General features: G+C 39.2%; 1 protein-coding gene across 1 annotated transcript in view; it reads left to right on the top strand.

Annotated features, from left to right (window-relative positions):
* Nucleotides 1–340: 340 nt before the first annotated feature.
* Nucleotides 341–25390, top strand: part of WIF1 (WNT inhibitory factor 1) — a 70461-nt gene continuing 45411 nt past the window's right edge. Inside the window, exons 1-2 of the mRNA XM_081310851.1 lie at nt 341–858; nt 1339–1478. Of these exons, the coding sequence (XP_081166977.1) occupies nt 711–858; nt 1339–1478 (288 nt within the window). The 5' untranslated portion in view covers nt 341–710. The remainder of the gene's footprint in view (nt 859–1338; nt 1479–25390) is intronic.

Below are 25390 nucleotides of genomic sequence, written 5' to 3'. Positions count from 1 at the left end.
CTGTGTTTGGAAAACGAGGGAGGAGAGAGTGAAGAGAGAACAGAGAGGGAATATACTGTCGGAGAGGGAGAGAGGGTAGAATCTGTGCCTTCAGTTAGCAAAGGGTAAAAAGCCCATTTCTCGGCTCATCCCACTCCCCCACCCCCATGCCTCTCTGACCAGAAGAGGGGACGCGTGACGTCCCAGGGGTCCCTTTGAGTGTGCTTCTCCTTGGGCGTCTGGACCACCCGCGCCTTGGTGAGCTCTCCGCTCCGCGGCATTAACGCGGACTCCAGAGTCCCCCGCCGCCCCGCCGCCCCGCCCCCCGCGGCCCGCAGCGCCCCCCGGCGGCGACAGGCTCGACCTCGCAGACCCCACTTCTGGCTTGTGCCTAGCTCTGGTTAGCCCTTTCTGCTCTTCCTCTTCCACCGTATTTGACCCTCAGACTGTTGGCGTGGCCGGGCGTGCTGGCATCTCCGGCTTTGCCAGCCTTGCGTCTCTGCCTTCTCCTCTCGGCTCGCGCCCCCTCCTCCTGCGCGGCTTGCGCCCGCTCATCCCCTCCTTTCCCCTCCCTTCTCATCGCCTCCTTCCCAGGCTTACTCTCACCGGAGCCGGGAGGCTCCACGTCCAGCAGCTCCGGGTGAGTGCTGAAGCCGAGCTAAGAACTTAAGGACCGCAGGTCGGGTAGGTGCTGCAGGAGTTTCGCCACCCGCGAGGAGGTCCGAAGCAGCATGACCCGGAGAAGCGCCTTCCCTGCCTCTGCGCTGCGGCTCTGGAGCATCCTCCCGTGCCTGCTGGTGCTGAGGGCGGAGGCCGGGCAGCCGCGGGAGGAGAGCCTATACCTGTGGATCGATGCGCACCAGGCAAGAGTGCTCATAGGTAAGGGCCCCTTCCCTGCGCGGTGTCCTCACTCTCTCCATGAAAGGAGGAATACCTGCACTTAATATGTTTAAAACTTAATGTCCAAGGGCTATCGCTACCCACCGCCCCCACCTCCGTTCCATTTTTTTTTTCCATCTGAATGCTAATACTTTTCTCTCAAGAAACGAAGGTTGAGCAAGTGATCTGATCATGCAGCTGGTAGTTACAGTCCTACGTTTTTAGGTACGTCCAGAGTTTGTATCAATTAACTCCATGTCCATTTCCCCCGCCCTGAAAACGTGTGTCTGTTCCCATCAGCCTTAAGCACGTATAGAGGAAAAGTAATCTCAGTAGGGTTTTGGGTACCAAAGTCAGGTGCTTTGTGGCAAGAAGTGACCCGTAGTAATTCTTTGGTTTTCTTTTTGTATGAAACTTCTGATTTGTATTCTTTCAAGTCCACCTAGTTTGATAGTTTTTGCTTATTATTTAAAAAAACAGGATTTGAAGAAGATATCCTGATTGTTTCCGAGGGGAAAATGGCCCCCTTTACACATGATTTCAGAAAAGCACAACAGAGAATGCCAGCTATTCCTGTCAATATCCATTCCATGAATTTTACCTGGCAAGCTGCAGGGCAGGTAAGTTCTGATAACCAGAAAGTGTGGGAGAAAAAAATGCCCTTTAATATTTCTACTACCTGATGGTAAATAGGAATGATATTATAAAGTGTGTAGCATGGTACATTTCACTTTAAAGAGTATTTTCTCATTTGGTCGCCAAAATAGATGATTCCCACTTATTTAAATATTTTAAGTTGTCACATAAATTGGAGATTCTCAAAATAAAGGGACAAGCAATGCCCCCGAGCTTACTATTTTGATACCACACGTTGTCTTTAGACTGCTAGAAATATAAAGACCTCAAATACTAGCATCACTATGTCTCTCTGTCCATTGTCATTAAAACTTAACATAATATATAAAACACTCATTTTTTCTTAGCATGTGCTGATCATTTGGACATTGTTTATACTTTACAGAAAAACTGAAGGTCTACATAAGTATTTTTGACACAATGCATGTTAAAAAGCTGATGTGCTAAATGTTTTTCACTGGAATGTGAATGCTTTATATTTCTGGTAGTTCATAGACTGAAAAGGTGTCAGTTACATAAGAATGTTATAAAACACTTCAGCCTATTGATTTTTAAAGTTGCTATTTAAATACTTTCCTGTGGAAAAAAAACTGCAGTCTATTTTTATGAAGCATTCCTTTTATTCCTTAGCACCTGAGTTTTGTCTTTTGTGTGTTACTTTTTATTCATTTTTCAGTATAATACAAATGGCCTCTTATTTTGGAAAGAAAGGGAGAATAAAAATGCTATGGGAGTTTAATTTCTGTAGTACAATTGGAGAATATACTCTAGAGGACAAATGGCAAGTAATAAATTCTTTTGCTCATTAGTTGGTAAAATGTGCCTACTATGAAAATCATTGTAGTTATAATTAAAATCACATTTTTAGTTCTTTTTATTCTAGAATTACTGGAGTGGCTATTTTCAAGAAGAATAGGATTGAAAGAACATTTTATAAAAAGTAACTATTTTAAATTGGAAAACCACTTTGGTTTCCTCTAATTGCCTGTTATAGTATGGGCATGATCATTTTAGCTTTTTTCCTTCAAGTTTGTCCTCTCTTTTAAATAAACTCTTCTAAAATAGATTGAATCTAGACTGTTCAATGCTTTCATTGCTATGTGGTTAAAAAATAATAATGATGCTTTGGATCCACTGACATTCATAACAGGAAGATCATGTATTCTAGTACTCCATTGTGCAGATAAATTCACTGAGGCTTCTGTTGTTCTACAGGGATAATGTTCCTTTTCTCCCTGAAATTCCCTCTTTAGAGATACTCTTTGGGCAATTAATTTTGTAATATTGTGAAATTAATAATAAATCAAGGAATGATCTTTCATTATCTTCTTTTCTTTGTATCTGAATCTGTTTACTTATGGTTGATCACTTGACAGATAGGCTTAGTATTAATTCTATGTTTTAAAGAAAGACATTTGACCTGTATCTTTATGAATCTTTCTGAACCATTAGAAGGTATCTTGATCTGCACCCCATTAGCTGAAGATGTTTGGTAACTACAGGAGAGGCGAACAATGCCAGGAGCTCTCCCTTCCCTTCCCTTCCCTCCCTCCCTCGCTCCCTCCCTCCCTCCCTCCCTTCCTTCCTTCCTTCCTTTCTTTCTTCTTCCTTTTGCATTTGAGTTGGTCTTCTGAAGAATGGAATTGGAGGCAAAGGCTTCAATTCCATGTTCAATTCCCCTATTGCTTTATAGCAGTACATGTTAGCAAATATGGGCATATTGTTGAATATAAAATGGATTGGCTTATTAAACAGCCTCAGGAATATGTCTTGTGGAGGATTAGGGAAATAGTGAAACTGGCATAAAGATGAACCTTCTATTATTTCCCCCTCCTGCTTAGGTCTTGATCATCGAGATGCATTATCTAATTTGGCAGGACACTGTTAGCACCTCAATTAAGTTACTGTGCTCTCTACATTCATTATGCTCTGGGAAAGGTTACCTCAGGTAACTACCTGAAATCTGGTGTCTCTTTTCTTTATAGGTGTGTGGGGGGATGATCTACACAATTTCGAACAACAACATGTTTAAAATGCTATTTAAATATGATTAATTTTACTCACTAAAGTTGTGTGATTCCAGAACTTTAAGTTTTCGAATGCAAGGACATTTTGAAGATGGGAAAAATAATGACTTCAATACCAATTAAATAGTTTGAAAGGAATCTATGGCTAAAGCCAAACCACATCAAAACATTTACATGGAAAATGAAAAGTTTTTTTTTTTTTTTTTTTTTTTTTAGAGAGAGAGAAATTTTAATATTTATTTTTTTTTAGTTTTCGGCGGACACAACATCTTTGTTTGTATGTGGTGCTGAGGATCAAACCCGGGCTGCACGCATGCCAGGCGAGCGCGCTACCGCTTGAACCACATCCCCAGCCCTGAAAAGTTCTTTCCATTACATAGTTACTTCATCCAAATAATATCAAACACTTAGGTGTTTCAGTAATACATAAACAAAACACATACCTGATTAATGAAATTTTAAACTTTATAGTTAAGTGTTTTAGCAACATGAACAAAGTTAAAGTAACTTTAGGATGGAAGACCTAGTAGAGGCAATAAAGTGTAACCCACTTCCTATAAATTATTAGTGTGGTAAACAAAAGTGTAATTGGAGCTATATAAAATACATTGCATGGTCTACTTTAGACAGATGCAAATAAAAATTATAGTGAGGTTCCTTTCCCCACATCAAGTTGGTCCATTCTTTTAAAAGTTTGTGGGGTGTTTTGTTTTGTTTTTGGTATTTGGAGAGTTTATCCATACTCATATGTTGCTGATGTTTTGATGTTTGTGTTAGCTTTTTTTTGCAGGGCAAATCGAACTGAATGGCAAAAGGCTTGACATGAATCCTTTGAATGGGAAATTTTACTTCCATAATTCATTCTCAGTAAATAGTCATAAACATGGTCCAGAAATGTTTCTTATCTTTATTTATTTTTATTTTTATTTATTTATTTATTTTAAAGGAAATCTCTACTCTTTTTTTTTTGAGAGAGAAGAGAGAGAATTTTTTAATATTTATTTTTCAGTTTTCGGTGGACACACATCTTTATTTTATTTTTATGTGGTGCTGAGGATCGAACCCAGGGCCCCGTACATGCCAGGCGAGTGCGTTACCGCTTGAGCCACATCCCCAGCCCTTATTTTTATTATTTTTTTAAAAATTTTTTTAGTTGTAGTTGGATACAATACCTTTATTTTATTTATTTTAATGTGGTGCTGTGCCACAGTCTTGGCTGGGCACAGAATCACGAGCCACCACACACCTTGTAGATTCAAACAGCAATTCTTTATTCCCGAACTCACACCGGCCTCTACGCACACGTTCTGGGGAAATCCAAGTTCTGCCGCACAATTCACGTCCCAAATACTTTCTCAATTCCAGAAACTCAAGGGGAACTCAGGCAGCAGGATACGCCCTATTCCCAGCAGCAATAATCTTCAACCTCGAACTTCCCTAAAACCCATATTGTCTTAAACCGGGAACGCCTTAAACTTGTCTTAAACCGGGAACGCCCTAAACCCAAGGAGCGGGATACTTCCTCAAACCTGCAGGATACACCCTAATCCTGGATCCACCCTCGTCCTTGAGCAGGGTCACCTTTCTCAAACACACATGCAATGTCAACAGCGAAATTCCAAGGCAAGTCCATTTAACATGGGGTACGCTGGCAAGGAAATTTCGATGTGTCATTCCTACTTGGCAATGGCCCTCAGCAGTGCTGAGGATCGAACTCAGTGCCTCGCACGTGCTAGGCGAGTGCTCTACCGCTGAGCCATAACCCCAGCCCTCTTTCTTTTTACTTTTTAAAATATTTTTTAAGTTTTAGATGGACACAATACCTTTATTTATTTATTTTTACGTGGTTCTGAGGATTGAACCCACTGCCTCATTTGTGTGAGGCAAGCATTCTACCACTGAGCCACAACCCCAGCCCCCTTATCTTTCTTTTTATACAAGTAAAAACATGGACATAACCTAGAGGTCCAGCAATAGTAGCAGAACAAAATGAAGCAATAATAAGTATATTCTAAGCCTCCATTTGAGGCCATGGGAAAGATATTCATGACTAATTAAGAAGTCTGCAACATAGCATCTTCTGTTTTATTCTATTGTGAAATAGGTTGGTAGAGACAGGAAAAAAACCATCTGATCCTCCAAAGTGTAAACATGGATTATATCGGCATCTATTATGTTTTTGTTCTTCCACAATGAGCATTCATTGGTGTATAATATTAAAAAAATTACATTAAGATATGTAAAAATCATGTGTTTAGAATTGTATGATGTTCTACATTATAAATATTTCATTCATGTTTATTATCTGGCATCATTTTCCCACTACACCTCACTCAAAAAAATGATAAAAACAATTGGTTGCTGGGTGTAATCTATCTCTGGATATCAAAGAACTCATTCACGTGCATCTGATTCTCACCAATTGTTTCTTCTTTCTTTCTTTCTTTCTTTCTTTTTTTTTTGAGGTCTCCCAAAACTCTTTTTTTATAATGCTTTCCTGCCTGAAATCATCCTACCTGATCCCTCTCTCTTTCCCTAAAATTCTTGTTTTCCTGGCCTCCATTTTTATCTCCTATATAAAATACTCATTTTCTGGTATGCCTCTTTTCCAGGCTTTTAGTTGAGAGAAGATTTTCCACTGAAGAGGCCACAGCTTAAGGGACTTTCAGTCATTAAGGGGAAATTTTCTTTATTATTGCATGTAACTTTTTAATAGTTAATATTTTTCGATGAGGCATACTTTTTTTCCCCCTAAATTTGAGACAGGCAGGGGCCATGAGCAACCATTTTGGTTCTCTAAATTAGGTACTAATTAAACATTTTATTTGGAAAATAACACTTCCTAAACCCAATGGTTTTTGAGTAAAAATTTAATGAGAGGTTCTGTTAGAAAAATCTGAATTCTAACATTAAGACAACACTACTGATTTCCATATGAACCAGTTTGGTGTAAGGCCAAAAGGTTTTATTTATATAGCTCTTATAAATAGATCTTCATTTATAAAGATCATACAGACTTGATCTTAATAACTGTAATATGTTCTATTACCTGCAAAAAACATGCTAAGATACTATGAATCTGGTACCAAATTAACAAGGCATCTCTTTTGATGTTGCCCTTTTTTAACAGTGGTGATGGATTTATGCTGAGCCATCTGTACTAGGTTTCTAATCTCCTTGTGACCAAAGGCCTGGATTTCTGAGATGGATGGCAAAGGTTGGGGTGAAATTGGTAACTGTGGAATAGGAATTCTCTGGGCAAAGATAACCAACGAATATTAACTTCAAATCCAACACTTGGATTACTAAGCAGGCTCTAGCCATCTGTACCACCAGGTTGAGATCTTAGAGTAAACTTTTGTCATGTATAGTGTATAGAATTCCTACAACCACTAGAAGTCAGTGGTGTAGCTTTGTTTTTATCGGTTTCAAGATGTTTAAAAACAAGACTTTAATGTGTTGCTATGGCTATAGGAGAGGAAGAAGAAAATTTAGCTGCCTTGGCAATGAGTGTATTGTAGAAGAATTGACTTTATTGAATTAAACTGCATTAATATGCTACTTTGTTTTTCTGGATGACCACCAAAAGTAGAAAATATTAAATACATTGAAGATGTAGTGTATCAAGTGAAACGTTTTCTAACGTGTAAAGCTAATTATAAATTAATCCATGACCTTCACTAGCTCCCTTTCAATTAGAAAAAAAATCTTGAATTACAGAAAACTGCCAGAAATGATAACAATAAAAATAAAACATCAAGTATAAAGAACATTTGAGAACTTTGCCTGGATAGTGGTTCCTTTGTGAATGATAATAGTCAGAACCTCCCCAGTGTAGCAGGAAAATGAGAAAAGTACCATTGGCTAAAAAGGAAATTAAAAAACAGGCCATTTTTTGACAACTGACTCACTTTTTTTTTTGAAATTTTTAAAAAACAGAATTGCTTTATTGACATGTTGTGTAATGTCAACTAGGTAATCCAATCTCATCATCAAAATACCCCTACAGTCCCAGATAGCTTGTTTTTTCAATATGGCGTTTGATATAATGGTCCCATTAAATTTTGGCTACAGGGGCTGGGGATGTGGCTCAAGCGGTGGCACGCTCGCCTGGCATGCGTGCGGCCCGGGTTGGATCCTCAGCACCACATACAAACAAAGATGTTGTGTCCGCCGATAACTAAAAAATAAATATTAAAATCTCTCTCTCTCTCTCTCTCTCTCTCTCCCCTCACTCTCTCTTTAAAAAAAAAAAATTGGCTACAGTTTGTCTTCTTTTGCTTCCCATTGGACTGGTTGAGTTCAGGGGACCTGTATTTAAAATGTTCTTTCCTTCCTTTCTCCTTTGACACAAATCAAGAGTAACAATTCAGGGTGAATTTTAATTCAAGTACTTCCTCTCTATCTTCAAAGGAGCTGCCAAATACCCTTTCCAATCTGAAGTTGTGGTAATACTGAGTTCTATTATTTAATGCCCTGAATAGGTACTGTCCACATTTTTTTCCTAATGAAGTTATGATTGTTTGGATAGTTATAGCCCAAGTGGTTTCATACCTTTGCCCTCTTGGGGTTTGCCATCATACCTCAATGTGGTTTCATGCCACCAAATGAAGGACATACCTTGTTTCTGACCCCTGGTCATGGTTTCCGAGTGGGAATGTGAATATGTTTACATGCTGTGGGCATGATTTTTTAAAGGAGGGACTCATGTCAAAAGGATAGCTTTAAACTTTTCATGTTTTGATTCTGCTCTACTGTGGTATTTTGCATTGTGGTGTTGTGGACATGCCACTAGGGATCAAAGAGTAATTCTGCAGAGAGGCCATTTCATTTAGCAAAGCAGGCATGTGCCAGCCATCTGTTCTATTTGCTGATAGAAAACAGCGGTTAGTTTCTCAAACTTTTGCCAGAAAAAAAAAAAAAGGCTTTATTGCTTAGAGGAGATGAGTTACAAGGCACCTTGTAAGCCACATCTGGTTCTATAGAGCGATTTACATGGCATAAATGTAAACTTTGTTATGTCTTCCTTCCATGGTGGTGTAAAAGTGTGTAAACAAACCCACTAGTGTCCTCTCTGCTTATTCCTGACTTTAAATTACTCACACAAATAAAAGTCTTTAAAATGGTTGTGGTGAAGCAGAAAGGCATGATATCCAATAAGGCATTTTGTTTTGGATTATACTCATTTAGCTTAACTGTCCTTGGTAAATAAAATGGACATTTTGAGGGAACAATTTGGTGGGGGGGATTAAGAGTTTAGTGAAAATATCCTTCACTCTGTTGCTGGAGCTCTGGATGAGGTTGTGAGATCAGGGCTTCTTTTGCTGTAATAATCTAGCCAACTGGCTGTAGTTACATGGGAGTGACTTGGTTCCATTCCCATGGACCCTGGTAGATGGGAGTTGTTCTCCCATGCGGCGATTCTGACTCAAGTACTCCATCAACAAACATGGAGCAAGACACAGAGCATACAAAAAGGAATAAACCCAGCGCTGCCCAGAGGATGCTCATAGCCTAGGAAACAAATACTCATCACACTCACCCAGATGAGGTTGGAAAGTGCAGGACTAACTGAGAGCACAAAGAAAGCCACTCTTTCTCCTCCTGAGGGAGGATGGGTGCCAGGGGTGCTTCACTGAGCTCTCTGAGCAGGTTATGTTCAAATTAATTCTGGAAGGATGAGTTAGATCAGCCAGGGAAAAAACTACCTCCCACAGAGAGGGCTCGGGATGTCCAGATACATGGTCTAGGTGATGATGAAAGGCCTTGAATCTCAACTGACAGGAAATGGGAACCCAAGGAAGGGGAGATCAGGGTCAAGCCATGGAGGAAGGGTCTGGAGGCAGAGAAGTGGAAGTAGAGAGAGAGAGAGAGAGAAAATTTTAATATTTATTTATTTATTTAAGTTTCCGGCGGACACAACATCTTTGTTGGTATGTGGTGCTGAGGATCGAACCTGGGCCGCACGCATGCCAGGCGAGCACGCTACCGCTTGAGCCACATCACCAGCCCTGGACAGTGGCTTCTCCACAGCCTTCATTTAGCTCTTTTTCTTACTAAGCTTTTGGAAGGGTTTATGATGATTTTCTTCCCTCCTCTCCCTCCTCCTCCTCCTTTTTCTCCTCCTCCTCCTCCTTCTTCCACTCTCTGTATCTCTCTGATTAGAATATGACACTATAAAAAATAGCTTTCTCTGAGTATGTAGAACAAAAAAAAATCAATCTAATTTTCCTAATGAAGTCTAGAATTTGAATGTAACATAAAAGGGAGCTTAAAGAAGGAAAAACAGTATGTTGGTTTTTTTTTTTTTTTTAAAAAGAAAACATTTACTTAACTTCTCTTTTCAATTCCCACACTACTTTTTGAAGAACTGAGGAAAGTACAATAGAAGTATGGAAATTCAGCTTAACAGGTTCTCCTTCAGTTTAAAGAATGATAAGTTGAACACTGGCCCTGGATTTATGTGAAATAAGCCTGTTTTTTTTTCAAGTATTTGATTTTCTTTTAAAATTTATTTTTTTTAAAGAGAGAGTGAGAGAGGAGAGAGAGAGAGAGAGAGAGAGAGAGAGAGAGAGAGAGAGAGAGAGAATTTTTAATATTTATTTTTTAGTTCTCCGCGGACACAACATCTTTGTTGGTATGTGGTGCTGAGGATCGAACCCAGGCCGCACGCATGCCAGGCGAGCGCGCTACCGCTTGAGCCACATCCCCAGCCCATTTTAAAATTTATTAATATTTAAAATCCCGAAGTCCCAGGACAATTGCTGTTCTTCTGTGTTTTTTTTTCAGCTAGGCACATGGATGTTTATCCTTCTGAGCTATACATTTATCTTCTTCTGGGATTTTATGGATAAATGTGATGAAAAAATCTTGGAAATTGTCAGGCATCCTTAAAAACCCATTCACCTGAATACAATCTCACAGGGCAGCTGTGTGTTAAGGGCCTGGGACAAAGGGACACTTTAGTGGGTAAGTGTTTCAGTTGGCAACATGAGAACAGTCTTGCATTGCCACTCTTGGCCAGAACTTAGATCTTGCCCTGGAATTAAAACGTGATTAAGAACCATTCTTTGCCCTTAAGAAAATTAGCAGCTAATTGGAAAGACAGAAATATAAACATATTATCTTAATAATTTTGGGGGTGTGATATTATGGAAGCCCTGAGGCTAGTGTGAGAACACAGGCAAGTATCTCCTGAGCTGAGTCTGACTGTTGAGCTAGCCAAGCAACAATGGGGAGGACAGGATGGCCTTTAGGGAAAGGAAACAGCACAGAGACCAGATGTCTGATTGTCTGGGTAACTGGTATTTGGTATGTCTTAAAAGGATGGTACAGCATCAGAAGTGGAGAGGTAGGCAGCACAACTAGGTCCCAGAGGGTACTGTTCACCATGCAAAAGCCTGTGGGACTTGTTCCATTGATAATGGTAGGTCAGTCACTGAAAAGTGTAAAGTGGAGGATGGCAAAGTCAGAATTATGTCCTCAGATCATCCTTCTGGAAAGTAGAGGAGATCTCAACTAAAAGGAGAGAAATCTGGGATCACAGACGAAGAGGAGGGAAATAGGAGCAATTTTTAGGAGATAGAATCTGAAAGTCTTGGTGCTAGGAATAGGGAGTGACTCATTTCCTCTGCTTTGCCTCACTCCGTGGCCCTGCTAGCCTTTTTTCTCCTCTACCTCTGCTGTACGTAAGGATAAGAAACTACTTGATTATCTTTGATTTTGTTTGACTCTCCCATTCTATGTCAGCTCATGTAAGCAAGTACTCTGTCCTGTTCACCATATATCTCCATGTGCTGGACAGCTCCTGGCACCTAGGAGGCAGTTGATAACTCTTGGCCTAATGCATAAATAAACGGGGCAGGTCCCATTATTATTCCTGTTGGACAGATAAGGCAACTGAGGCACTGAGGAGTGAAGACCACGCTGCTGGTAAGTGGTGAAGCTCGGATCAAACCTAGGCAGTTGGGATCCAGAGCCGTTGTTCTAAGTGCTCCAGGAACACAGAGAAAGAAGCAGCTAATTTTGGCTGGGACCATAAAGGGAGGCTTCCCTCGGGAGTATCTGTGACATTGGAACTGGGACTTGAAGGATGTTCATGAATTGTTTAATCAGCTGAGATGGGAGGAAGGCATGAGAAGAAGGACTGGCAGAGGCAGAGAGAGCAGTTGTGGAAGTGCTTTGTGGGAGAAGTCAGTGGTGCCTGGGGCAGGGGCTGGGCATGTAGAAGGGAAAACACTAGAAGCTGGATATGGGGGAGATAAGGACTTGAGGGGCTGGACATGTGGTGAAGTCCAGATGAAAAACCACTAGAGCTTGTGGAAAGGTCATTTAACCATTTGAGCACCCATGCTTTATATGAAATGTGGTTTGGGTTCCTTCTAAATTTTTTCCAAATTCTAAAATACTACAATTCTAGCTCAAAAGAAAACATGTTAAATTATTTGACATTAATGATAATATCTTCATATGAAATGTAAGATCTGTCTCTAGATTTTAAAAATCAAGACACAAAGATTTATTTCCCCCAAATGGTCTTGTTTGTTGCCAGACTTAAAAGCATTTATACTATGTTAAAAATAATAATGTTCATGTTAAAAATAATAATGTTCAATATTAACATAGAGCATACTCTGGGCCAGCCAGTCTTTGGAGCACTTCATAGCTCATCTCTCATCAAATCCTCACAACTTTGAGTTAGGGTCAAGCAAACCAGGACATAAGAAAGTTAAGTGACTTGCACAAGACCACACAGCTAAGAATACGTTTGCATACATCTTTGTACTTCAGAGATCTTCCTCAGATCTGCTATGATAACTTTTTTTTTCCCAATCTTTTTTGTTTTGCATTACAATTCTTAATACACCATTATTCAACAATTTATCATATCTCTGATTATATATAAGGTATGTTGACATCAAATTCACATCTTCATACATGTATTTTTAAAATATCTTTATTTTGTTTATTCATTTCTATGTGCTGCTCAGGATCGAACCCAGTGCCTCACATGTGCGAGGCAAGCGCTCTGACACTGAGCCACAACCCCAGCCCCCCGATACATATATTTTGTATAGCTTTTGGGATATCTTCTCACTCGAAAAAAATAATAATTCTGAGAATATTTATCAATGCCTACTATGCCATCGTTCATAAAAATATAAATTTTAATTGAAGTTAACTGCCTCCAAGAGATTATCAGCTGGGGAAGAAGAATGCTTATTAAGCATCAATAAGGCTATCATAATAACTGGGATAAGTTCCCAAGGCCAACACAGACCAGGTTTTACATTGCACATGGGGATCTAGCCAAAGGATAGGTGGGAGCCAAAAGCCAACCCACATTTCACTTCTCTGGTCTTTATACCCTGGCACAGAGGGGCTGCTTTTATTTAATTTGTAAAGAGGCTTCATATGGACTAGCTGTGGCTCTCACAAATGCCCTAAGGAGTGGGCTGGGGATGTGGCTCAAGCGGTAGCATGCTCTCCTGGCATGCGTGCGACCCGGGTTCGATCCTCAGCACCACATACAAAACAAAGATGTTGTGTCCGCCGAAAACTAAAAATAAATAAATAAATAAATAAACATTAAAATTCTCTCTCTCTCTCTCTCTCTCTCTCTCTCTCCCTCCCTCCCTCCCTCTCTCTCTCTCTCTCTCTCTGTCTCTCTCTCTTAAAAAAAATGTCCTAAGGAAAGTGCTGTGAGAGCATAAATCCAGAGGATTTTGCCATTGTTCAGGTACATTGCACTTGCTTGGATGCTAGAGAAGATATTGGAGGTAACATCTGAGCTATATCTCAAAAGATACAGTATAGAGATACATTCTACCTCAGCAGAATGGGGCTGAGGTAGGCATTCTAGCTGGCTGTACCCAGTAACCCATAGGGAGGTTTGCAGAATGAGAGTCATTGGTGTCACTGGAGAATGACAATTATTGAAAATGGTTAGAGTTTATGGAACAGGAACTGAGGAATATGGACCTAAAAAGTAAGCTTAGGAAAGATGACAATAGCTTCAGTAAGCCACAGTTGAATTTGTCTCATAGACAGTGGGGAACCATTGAAAGTTTAAAAGAAAGTAAGAATGTTGTGTGTGTGTGTGTGTATGAGGGCTAACTTCTGTGGCTGATGGAGGTGGATGATGAGATGTCTGACTGAGGACTAGAAGCCAATTAGGAAGTTATTTGAGGGACCACAAAAAGGTAAGATGGGCCTGAACTAAGGAAGGCAATGGAGAGGGCAGGAGGGAGGGAGGACGGTGCAATTGACAAGGCTTATTGGATATGCACGCGGGTGTTAATGGAAATGAGGTAGTTGAGAACAGCGTAGATCGATGCATAGTGGTATCTTAGCTGAGAAAGTAATTATAGGAGCAAGAGCAGAACTGTTTAGGGTGCACTGATAATGAGGTCCATTTGAGATGGCAGAGTCTGATAGGCAGTTTAAAAAAAATTGAGTCTAGACCTAAGACATGAATAGAAAAATATTGATTCTTGTCCTCCCTTCTTCCCTTCCTTCTTTTGACCTCAACCCAAATATTTATTAAGGTCTTATGTAATGCCGAAGTTTATCCGGAACACTAAAAAGACAAATGTAAATTGGATATAAAGCTTGCCCTCAAGGAGATTATTGCCCAAAGTGGAAACAGATATGACCCCCAAATAACTATGATGCATGCATTATTTATAATTGCAATATGAACAAGCTACTATGAAAGTACTGAAGAAGGAGCTGTATTGGAAGCGGAGTGTGTACCTGATAGGGGCTTGGTGTCGTTCAGGATGTACCCCAAGGCCCGTAACAGTAAGAGATGCACAACTGGAATAACTTTTGCTCTGCTTAACTTCAGGGCTTGTGTGTACTTGAGATAATTGAGCCTAATGAATCCTGCCTTTCACTTGCCATCAGTTTTTTGGAGATGGGTTTATGACAAATGTCACTGCATCAGAGAGCAAATCAACTCTCACACATGACACATCTAAAACCACTCTTGAGGAAACTGGTTTGTAAGAGTTGAAGATAGCTTTGAATAAACTTATACTGTAGGGCTTGGTAGGATGCTTTGGGCTTCCAAGTAGTATTTCAGTATCATTCATGGATGTACCACTGGGGGAATTCACATCTGAAGTAGAATCCATGTGGGATACCTCATACTTAAAGGCAATCCCCAGATGAATCCCAATTGTCTTGCAGAATTATTCTGGTATTTGAATTTTGTGTACTTAGTGAAGCCATTTGATTTCTACCCTTTGAAGGTTGCATTAATATTCCTATTTTCAGTTAGTACTTGATTAAGATTTGAGATTGTATTTATATTGCTGTCACTTACAGCACTAGCCAGCAGATGGCAATGTAAAAGTTATTTCAGGGAATTTTCCACCTTAATGTTTTTTTGAAACTTCAGGTGCCATCTGTCTACCAGACCCATATGGGGTATTTTGCTCTTTATGTTACTTGTTTAAATAGACCATTAATATATTCACTGGAAGATAAATTTTCTGAAATCTGTGCCACCAATAACATTAAAACTCATGCCATGTTTGAGAACTCACTGTCAATAAAAGTGTGAATGATTTCATGACCTACTGACTATATATTTCTTTCTTTTAAACAATTGCTCAAATTCATGTAAGAGTCAAATTTCGGGTTATCTTCCCTCTTTCATTCAATAGATTCCTTGCCTTTTCTGGCTATATATTTAAAAGATGCAGAATAGCAGGGTTTGAAGAGATTGCAGAGCTCATCCAACTCAATGACCCAGCCTTTCTCCAACGTATCCACAAATTATGGTTTCTTCGCCCCTGAATAATCATGTCCAGTGGCTAGAAACTTATTAAGGCAGGGTTTTAAATATATCTCATTGTGTTAACGATAGAGAGTTGCTCTTTGTAAGGAGGCACACTCTTGTCTTCCCAGTGTAACTTGAATATCTGTGTACTCTATCAGTCTATGGGCTCTCATTTGGAGAGTCCCACCTGCATTATCAAGATAGCTGTCTTGTTTCCTTCATTTGCTCATGGAGGACCTCTGGTTCATTTACTTCTGTTCATTTCCCAGCCAAGATTAGCTCATTTTGAGTTCTAAGAAAGGCTCCACAGAGGCCATCCTGGACAGAAATACCTTGACCTGTGCTGCTGCCACGCTGCCACAAGTAAGAAGGCTGCTTTTCAGGTCCAAGTGCAATCTGTCCTTGCTCCAGGAGCTATAATCACCCAGAAGGCCACACTGGACTATATTCTCCATAGGTCATCTCAGGGTTTTATTGCAGCTTGGTATTCTGTGAAGAAATGGGGATGCTGCCCCTTTCCTCAGTCTGGCATTGAACTATGTCCCTTGGTACCTTAAGACTGTTCCTGCAGCCCATGTTCATATAGATGTCAGGCCCCATCTTTAGGGCCAGGCCTTAGATCTTTCAGTACTAGTGCCTCTTCCTTATTTTTACCCATCCCTGATTTTCCAGTCTACTGAATAAGAAACTCCCAATTAGCAGGTCCTCTCTATCCCATGTATGCCAGAGGATGCCGCAGAAAATCAGAGACAGTGGAACCCCAAGTCCCAACTGAGACTCCCCTGGGATTCCTGCTCATATCTGGAATTCCTCCCCCAACCCACTCCCTGTTGTCTGGACCAGTGGTCATGTTTTAACCCTCCTGTCAGTGGAAACCAGACCATAGGCATTTGAGGACGGCTCTTGTCCCCTTCAAATTGTCTTTTCTGTACACCAAACACCCCCAGTTTCTTCAGCTACTTCATATTTATCAGCTTTGTAGGGTTTTTGTTTGTTTTTTCTTTTCTTTTTTTTTTAAAGAGAGAGTGAGAGAGGAGAGAGAGTGAAAGAGAGAGAGAATTTTTGAAAGAGAGAGAGAATTTTTAATATTTATTTTTTAGTTCTTGGCAGACACAACATCTTTGTTGGTATGTTGGTATGCCGCACGCATGCCAGGCGAGCACGCTACCGCTTGAGCCACATCCCCAGCCCTGTTTGTTTTTTCTTTTCTTTTTTTTGTACCAGGGATTAAACTCAGGGGCACTTAACCACTGAGCCACATCCTCAGCCCTTTTTTGTATTTTACTTAGAGACAGGGTCTCATTGAGTTTTTAGCACCTTGCTTTTGCTGAGGCTGGCTTTGAACTCAGCAATCTTCTTGCCTTGGCCTCCCGAGCCACTGGGATTACAGGTGTGCGCCACAGCACCCGGGTGCTTGGAGCTCTTCATCCTTGACTCCTAGATACTGATCAGAAGTATAACATTCTCACAGGTGGAAGTTATTGGTACTTTATACTCCAATGGTAAAAGAGTTCATTGCTAGAGTTGGAGATTAAGTCAGAGAATTTTGAAATCATCTTTTAGTCTATACACCTTGTATGATAAATTAAACAAGAAGAGATGGAGCACAAGGAGAAGAAAAAAGAGGAGGAGAAGAGGAGAAATAGCTAACACATGTTTTCTCTTTGTCAGTCATTGTGCTGGTCACTTGTCTTCTTTTTTTTTTCTAGGTTCTTTTTTTGTCTTTTTATTATTATTTTTATTGGTTATTCAAAACATTACAAAGATTGCAGAATCACATCAGTTACACATCCACATTTTTACATAATGCCATAATAGTAACTGTTGTATTCTGCTACCTTTCCTATCCTCTACTATGTCCCCTCCCCTCCCCTCCCATCTTCTCTCTCTACCCCATCTACTGTAATTCATTTCTCTCCTTATTTTTTTCCCATTCCCCTCACAACCTCTTATATGTAATTTTGTATAACAATGAGGGTCTCCTTCCATTTCCATGCAATTTCCCTTTTCTCTCCCTTTCCCTCCCACCTCATGACTCTATTTAATGTTAATCTTTTCCTCCTGCTCTTCCTCCCTGCTCTGTTCTTGGTTGCTCTCATTATATCAAAGAAGACATTTGGCATTTGTTTTTTAGGGATTGGCTAGCTTCACTTAGCATAATCTGCTCTAATGCCATCCATTTCCCTGCAAATTCCATGATTTTGTCATTTTTAGTGCTGCATAGTACTCCATTGTGTATAAATGCCACATTTTTTTTATCCATTCATCTATTGAAGGGCATCGGGGTTGGTTCCACAGTCTAGCTATTGTGAATTGTGCTGCTATGAACATCGATGTGGCAGTATCCCTGTAGTACACTCTTTTAAGGTCTTCAGGGAATAGTCCGAGAAGGGCAATAGCTGGGTCAAATGGTGGTTCCATTCCCAGCTTTCCCAGGAATCTCCACACTGCTTTCCATATTGGCCGCACCAATTGGCAGTCCCACCAGCAATGTACAAGAGTACCCTTTTCCCCACATCCTCGCCAGCACTTGTTGTTGTTTGACTTTATAATGGCTGCCAATCTTACTGGAGTGAGATGGTATCTTAGGGTGGTTTTGATTTGCATTTCTCTGACTGCTAGAGATGGTGAACATTTTTTCATGTACTTGTTGATTGATTGTATGTCCTCCTCTGAGAAGTGTCTGTTCAGGTCTTTGGCCCATTTGTTGATTGGGTTATTTGTTTTCTTATTGTCTAATTTTTTGAGTTCTTTGTATACTCTGGATATTAGGGCTCTATCTGAAGTGTGAGGAGTAAACATTTGTTCCCATGATGTAGGCTCCCTGTTTACCTCTCTTATTGTTTCTCTTGCTGAGAAAAAACTTTTTAGTTTAAGTAAGTCCCATTTGTTGATTCTAGTTATTAACTCTTGTGCTATGGGTGTCCTATTAAGGAATTTGGAGCCTGACCCCACAATATGTAGATCGGAGCCAACCTTTTCTTCTATCAGACGCATAGTCTCTGATTTGATATCAAGGTCCTTGATCCATTTTGAGTTAACTTTTGTGCATGGCAAGAGAAGGGGATTCAGTTTCATTTTGTTGCATTTGGATTTCCAGTTTTCCCAGCACCATTTGTTGAAGATGCTATCCTTCCTCCATTGCACGCTTTTAGCCCCTTTATCAAATATAAGATAGTTGTAATTTTGTGGATTGGTCTCTGTGTCCTCTATTCTATACCATTGGTCCACCCGCCTGTTTTGGTTCCGGTACCATGCTGTTTTTGTTACTATTGCTCTGTAGTACAGTTTGAAATCTGGTATCGCTACACCTCCTGATTCACATTTCCTGCTTAGAATTGCTTTTGCTATTCTGGGTCTTTTATTTTTCCATATGAATTTCATGATTGCTTTCTCTATTTCTACAAGAAATGCCGTTGGGATTTTGATTGGCATTGCATTGAACCTATAGAGAACTTTTGGTAATATCGCCATTTTGATGATGTTAGTTCTGCCTATCCATGAACAGGGTATATTTTTCCATCTTCTAAGATCTTCTTCTATTTCTCTCTTTAGGGTTCTGTAGTTTTCATTGTATAAATCTTTCACCTCTTTTGTTAGGTTGATTCCCAAGTATTTTATTTTTTTTGAGGATATTGTGAATGGGGTGGTTTTCCTCATTTCCAGTTCAGAAGATTTGTCGCTGATATACAGGAATGCCTTTGATTTATGTGTTTTGATTTTATATCCTGCCACTTTGCTGAATTCATTTATTAGCTCTAGTAGTTTCTTTGTAGACCCTTTTGGGTCTTCTAGGTATAAAATCATATCATCCGCAAATAGTGATAATTTAAGTTCTTCTTTTCCTATCTTAATGCCTTTAATTTCTTTTGTCTGTCTAATTGCTCTGGCCAGTATTTTGAGAACTATATTGAATAGAAGTGGTGAGAGAGGGCATCCCTGTCTTGTTCCAGATTTTAGAGGGAATGCCTTCAGTTTTTTTCCGTTTAGAATGATGCTAGCCTGAGGCTTAGCATATATAGCTTTTACAATGTTGAGGTAAGTTCCTGTTATCCCTAGTTTTTCTAATGTTTTGAACATAAAGGGATGCTGTACTTTGTCGAATGCTTTTTCTGCGTCTATTGAGATGATCATATGGTCCTTATCTTTAAGTCTATTGATGTGGTGAATAACGTTTATTGATTTCCGAATATTGAACCAGCCTTGCATCCCAGGGATGAATCCTACTTGATCATGGTGCACGATCTTTTTGATATGTTTTTGTATATGATTTGCCAGAATTTTATTGAGGATTTTTGCGTCTAGGTTCATTAGAGATATAGGTCTGTAGTTTTCTTTCTTTGAGGTGTCTTTATCTGGTTTGGGAATTAGGGTGATATAATTTCTAATTATCTTCTGTATTTCTGAATTGTCTGTTGTGATGTTGCCTTTTTCATCCTGTATGCTAGTAATTTGGGTTCTCTCTCTTCTTCTCTTTGTTAGCGTGGCTAGTGGTCTATCAATCTTATTTATTTTTTCAAAGAACCAACTTTTAGTTTTGTCAATTTTTTCGATTGTTTCTTTTGTTTCGATTTCATTGATTTCAGCTCTAATTTTAATGATTTCTTGCCTTCTACTGTATTTGCTGCTGATTTGTTCTTCTTTTTCTAAGGCTTCGAGGTGTAGTGTGAGGTCATTTATTTGTTGGCTTTTCTTTCTTTTAAGGAATGAACTCCATGAAATGAATTTTCCTCCTAGAACTGCTTTCATAGTGTCCCAGAGATTTCGATATGTTGTGTCTGAGTTTTCGTTTACGTCTATGAATTTTTTAATTTCCTCTTTGATGTCTTCTGTAACCCTTTGTTCATTCAGTAGCATATTGTTTAATCTCTATGTGATGTAGGATTTTTCCTTTCTCGTTTTATTATTATTTCCAATTTCATTCCATTATGATCAGATAAAATGCATGGTAGTATCTCAACTCCTTTGTAATTGCTAAGATTTGCCCTGTGACATAATATATGGTCTATTTTTGAGAAGGATCCATGTGCTGCTGAGAAGAAAGTGTATCTGCTTGATGTTGGGTGGTATATTCTGTATATATCAATTAAGTCTAATTTATTAATTGTATTATTGAGCTCTATGGTTTCTTTATTCAACTTTTGTTTGGAAGATCTGTCCATTGGTGAGAGAGGTGTGTTAAAATCTCCCATGATTATTGTATTGTGGTCTATTAGACTCTTGAACTTTAGAAGAGTTTGTTTGATGAACGTAGCTGCACCATTGTTTGGGGCATATATATTAATGATCGTCAAGTCTTGTTGGTGTATGGTTCCCTTGAGCAGTATGTAGTGTCCTTGTTTATCCCTTTTGATTAACTTTGGCTTGAAGTCTATTTTATTTGATACAAGTATGGACACCCCTGCTTGCTTCTGGGGTCCGTATGAGTGATATGATTTTTCCCAACCTTTCACCTTCAGTCTGTGTATGTCTTTTCCTATCAGATGAGTCTCCTGTAGGCAGCATATTGTTGGATCTTTTTTTTAATCCATTCTACTAGCCTATGTCTTTTGATTGGTGCTTTTAAGCCATTAACATTTAGGGTTACTATTGAGATATGGTTTGTATTTGCAGCCATATTTGGTTATGTACGATACATAACATGATTTGTTTTTCCTCTATGCTTAGTTTTTCCTTTACTGTACTACCTCCCGCTGTTGGTTTTCATTGTTATTTTTCATTTCCTCTTCCTGTAATGTTTTGCCAAGGATGTTTTGAAGAGCTGGTTTTATAGCTGCAAATTCTTTTAACTTTTGTTTATCGTGGAAGATTTTTATTTCATCTTCAATCCTGAAGCTTAATTTCGCTGGATACATGATTCTTGGTTGGAACCCTTTTTCTTTCAGTGTTTGAAATATGTTGTTCCAGGATCTTCTAGCTTTCAGAGTCTGTGTTGAAAGATCAGCAGTTATCCTGATTGGTTTACCCCTAAATATAATCTGCTTCCTCTCTCTTGTGGCTTTTAAGATTCTCTCCTTATTCTGTATGTTGGGCATCTTCATTATTATGTGTCTTGGTGTGGATCTCTTATGATTTTGTACATTTGGTGTCCTGTAGGCTTCTAGTATTTGGATTTCTTTTTCATTCTTTAAGTCTGGGAAGTTTTCTAGTAATATTTCATTGAATAGATTGCTCATTCCCTTGGTTTGGACCTCTGTACCCTCTTGTATACCAATAACTCTTAGGTTTGGTTTCTTGATGTTATCCCATAATTCTTGGATGTTCTGCTCATGATTTCTTAACATTCTCGCTGAGCTGTCTATGTTCTTTTCAAGTTGAAAAACTTTGTCTTCGTTGTCTGAAGTTCTGTCTTCTAAGTGTTCTACTCTGCTGGTAATACTCTCATTTGAGTTTTTAATTTGGTTTATTGTTTCCTGCATTTCCAGGATTTCTGTTTGTTTGTTTTTTATATCCTCTATCTCCCTATAGAGTTGATCTTTTGCTTCTTGGATTTGTTTATGTAATTCATTGTCAAAGTGATTTTTCATTGTCTGAATTTGATGTATAATGTCTTCCTTGAGACTCCAGATCATCTGAAGCATGTATATCCTGAACTCTTTGTCTGACATTCCATCAGCTGCAGATATTACCTCATCTAATGTTGAATTGACCTGTGTTGTTTGTGGTCCTTTCTTTCCTTGTCTTTTCACACTGCTCATGATTCTTTCTAGCTTTGTGAATCTGTTGTGTTAATGTTTTTCCCCTTATATATTTGTATTGTTCTTGTATAGCTCCAAAATCCCTCTTTTGCGGAGAAAGACAATGTTAACAGATCCCAATATCAACAGTACATTATCTAAGCACAAGTTTTCATTATTAATACATTTATAGTTAGATTCTAAGACTGTAGATATTGGTTTTAATTATTACTTAAGAATATATTCAGGGGCTGGGGATGTGGCTCAAGCGGTAGTGCGCTCGCCTGGTATGTGTGCGGCCCAGGTTCGATCCTCAGCACCACATACCAACAAAGATGTTGTGTCCGCCGAGAACTAAAAAATAAATATTAAAAATTCTCTCTCTCTCTCTCTCTCTCTCCTCTCTCACTCTCTCTTTAAAAAAAAAAGAATATATTCATTAGTTTCATAAAAGGTGTACCATATCTGGTGGCACATAGAAAACTTAATTTCAGATGAAGGATGTTATACTTAGAGGGAAAGGAGTGAGGGTATGAAGTTAAACTAACTTAGCACCTTTGGAGAACTCTAACCCCTAGACTGGTAATTTATGGAAGAATGTATAGACTCAACCTCCTATCTATTTAGATAGTTACCCTATGAATAGATAGCAAAAGTTAGGAGATTGAAAGTGGGATAGAGAGAATACGAATTTAAAAAAAGAAAAAAAAATAACAAGGAAGAAAAGAGAAATAAGAGAAGGAAAAGGGAAGTAAGATAGAAATAAAGAAAAAAATGGGGGGGAGGTGGGGTATATGCAATTCCTCTATATTATATTACTTTGGTAATTTGGTTGTTCATGCACAGTTCTTGGTTTCACATATGCTGAAGTTGTGGAAGAGAGACAAGAAAAGAGAAAGAAAGAGAAAAAAAAAAGTCTCTCAGAACACTGTTTTCCTTGCTTCCAGTAGGTGGCGTTGTCTATTTCTAGCTTGAGCCTCTGTATTCAGGGTGGTGGGTATAGCCAGTGTGAAAGGAAATGAGCTTCCACCTGTATCTTCCCTACTCTAGTCTCTGAGGTAGAAACCAGGTGCCTGTACAGTTGTTTTGCGTTGATAGCTACAACCCCCAAAAGCTTGTGGGAAATATTTTGAGTTATTGCAGCTAAGGGTGGGGGAGTTGGAAACTGGATCAGCCGCAGAACCGTGCTGGTAGCCACACCCCCTTTGATGGGTTTTAAGGGTTGATGGGCTTCCTCAGGACTAGCACTCAGGACGGGGCCGGACTTCCTCCTCCGGTCTGGCTGGGCGCCTAGCCTGTCTTCATTATCTAATTTAATTCTCACAACAATCTGATGAGATAAACACTACTAGTTTTCCAATTTTACAAAAATGGTGCCGGGCATGGTGGTACATGCCTGTAATCCCAGCGACTTGGGAGGCTGAGACAGGAGGATCACAATTTGAGGCCAATCTCAGCAATTTAGTGGGCCCTAAGCAACTTAGTGAGATCCTGTCTCAAAAAAAAAAAAAAATTAAAAAGGGATGGGGATGTGGTTTAGTGTTTAAGCACTCATGGATTCAATCCCTGGTACAAATACTAATTTTAAGAGATACCATTTTATAAAAATGGCAGCTGAGTCACAAAAAGGTCAAGTGACTTGCCTGAGATCACACAACTAGGAGGGAATGAAACTAGAATTTACACTCGGGCAGTCTGACTCGAGAATCCAAGATAAAATTGCAACTTGAAATCTTCAAAATCAAGATTCTTCTGAGCTGTTATCTTTGTTAATTGCATGCATATGATGGGTACCCTGCTTTGTGTTGTGGAACATGATTTTGAATAGAGACTAGAAAAGTTATACTTTTAGAGTTGATTAAAGTATCATGGTTTCAGATTTTCTTGAAGTTGTCATTTTTAGTAGTTCAAAATGATCAAATTTCATGGAATTCAACCTAATAAGAATTGACATTTATTGAGTGTTTACTGTGAGCCAGCAGCTGTGCAAAGTAATTTACATGTATTATTTCATTTAATACTTGGACCAATTCTATGAGCCAAAGTATTGCTTTTTTTTTTTTTATCTCATTCAACATATGAGAAGACCAAGGTTCAGACAGATTAAGTAACTTGCCCAAGATCACACCTTAGGCACCTGCAGAGTTTGAGCTTGAACCCTGACAGTCAGTTGCCAAGGTTGTGTGTATATCATTTCACCTTTATGTTGTACAGGATAGGTCAACCTGTCACTTTTTTAAAAAGCAGCTTTATTAATAGTACTCTAAAAGGCAAATATCACATCATTGAAGTCAAGCTCTAGTTGAGAGGCCGAAGAGAACAAATACAAACTCACTCGACTCCAGATTGACTGATGGTCTTTAATTCCCAAAGTTGGAACATTCAACTTTCCCAGTTTCTTAGATGTCTGCAGGCTTGAGTTTAAAGAATTATTACTGAGTGCTCTGTGTTGCCCAGGGGTTCAGGATGCATTTCCTCATAACTGAGGGAGAGAGAGTAACTTGGTGCTTCTCTCCAGAATTGAGATAAGAGGGTCATTCTATCATTCTGTGAATAGTATTATACACCTTTCATTTAGGTTGTGCATAATAGTTTAAAACATACTTCCATTTATATTATCTCATTAAGTTCACTTAGTCCTCCTAATAAGTGTCTTTAGCCATGCATGAATGAAACTTTAGATAGCTAAATGTGAGGAATAATTTGCAGTTAGTAACTTTTAGCCAAAAGTAAAAGATTTCAAACCTCAAATAATTGTGCATTTTCTATAATACACAAAAGATATATATGTTTGTGGTTTTAGAACTGCTTTTGCCTTTCAATAAGAAAAAATAAGAGCCCTCTTCAGCTGAAAATATAAGTGGATTTCCATTCCATTCCATAGCAAGCACAGAACTAATCATCCTTCATCTGTTTTTATACTTGATGTTTCAGCTATTCTTTGCCATCAATTTCTTGAGAAATTCTCTATACCCAAGACTTTTCTAGAATGGGATTTACTTGCTAGAAATTTGTCTCTGCAATATAAAGTGCTACAAGTTTGGAGAGAAGACTGAATCTCCCCTTTTTTTTCTGGGACACAGGACCAGAACCAGGACAGGGCACGTGAGGGCACTCAGGGTGCCTGTGTGGGTCTAGGGGATGAGTATCTCTGTAAACTTACACCCTGGAGGCCCAGCTTGCTCTGTGTCCACTTGACCGAGCCATCAGATACCCAGAAATTTGGTCAAACATTGTGGTGGGTATGTCTGGGAGGGTTTTTCTAGATGAGATTAACATTTAAATCAGTAGTCTGGGTAGAGCAGATTTACCTGCCTAATGTGGGTGGGCCTTATTCAATCAGGGGATGGCCTTAAGAGAACAAAAAGACTGACTGTTCTGTGAGTGGAGAAAACTCCTTTTGC

The sequence above is a fragment of the Spermophilus citellus genome, assembly GCF_964194105.1.
Source record: "Spermophilus citellus genome assembly, chromosome: 10".
NCBI lineage: Eukaryota > Metazoa > Chordata > Mammalia > Rodentia > Sciuridae > Spermophilus > Spermophilus citellus.
This window is presented reverse-complemented; position numbering and strand designations above follow the sequence as displayed.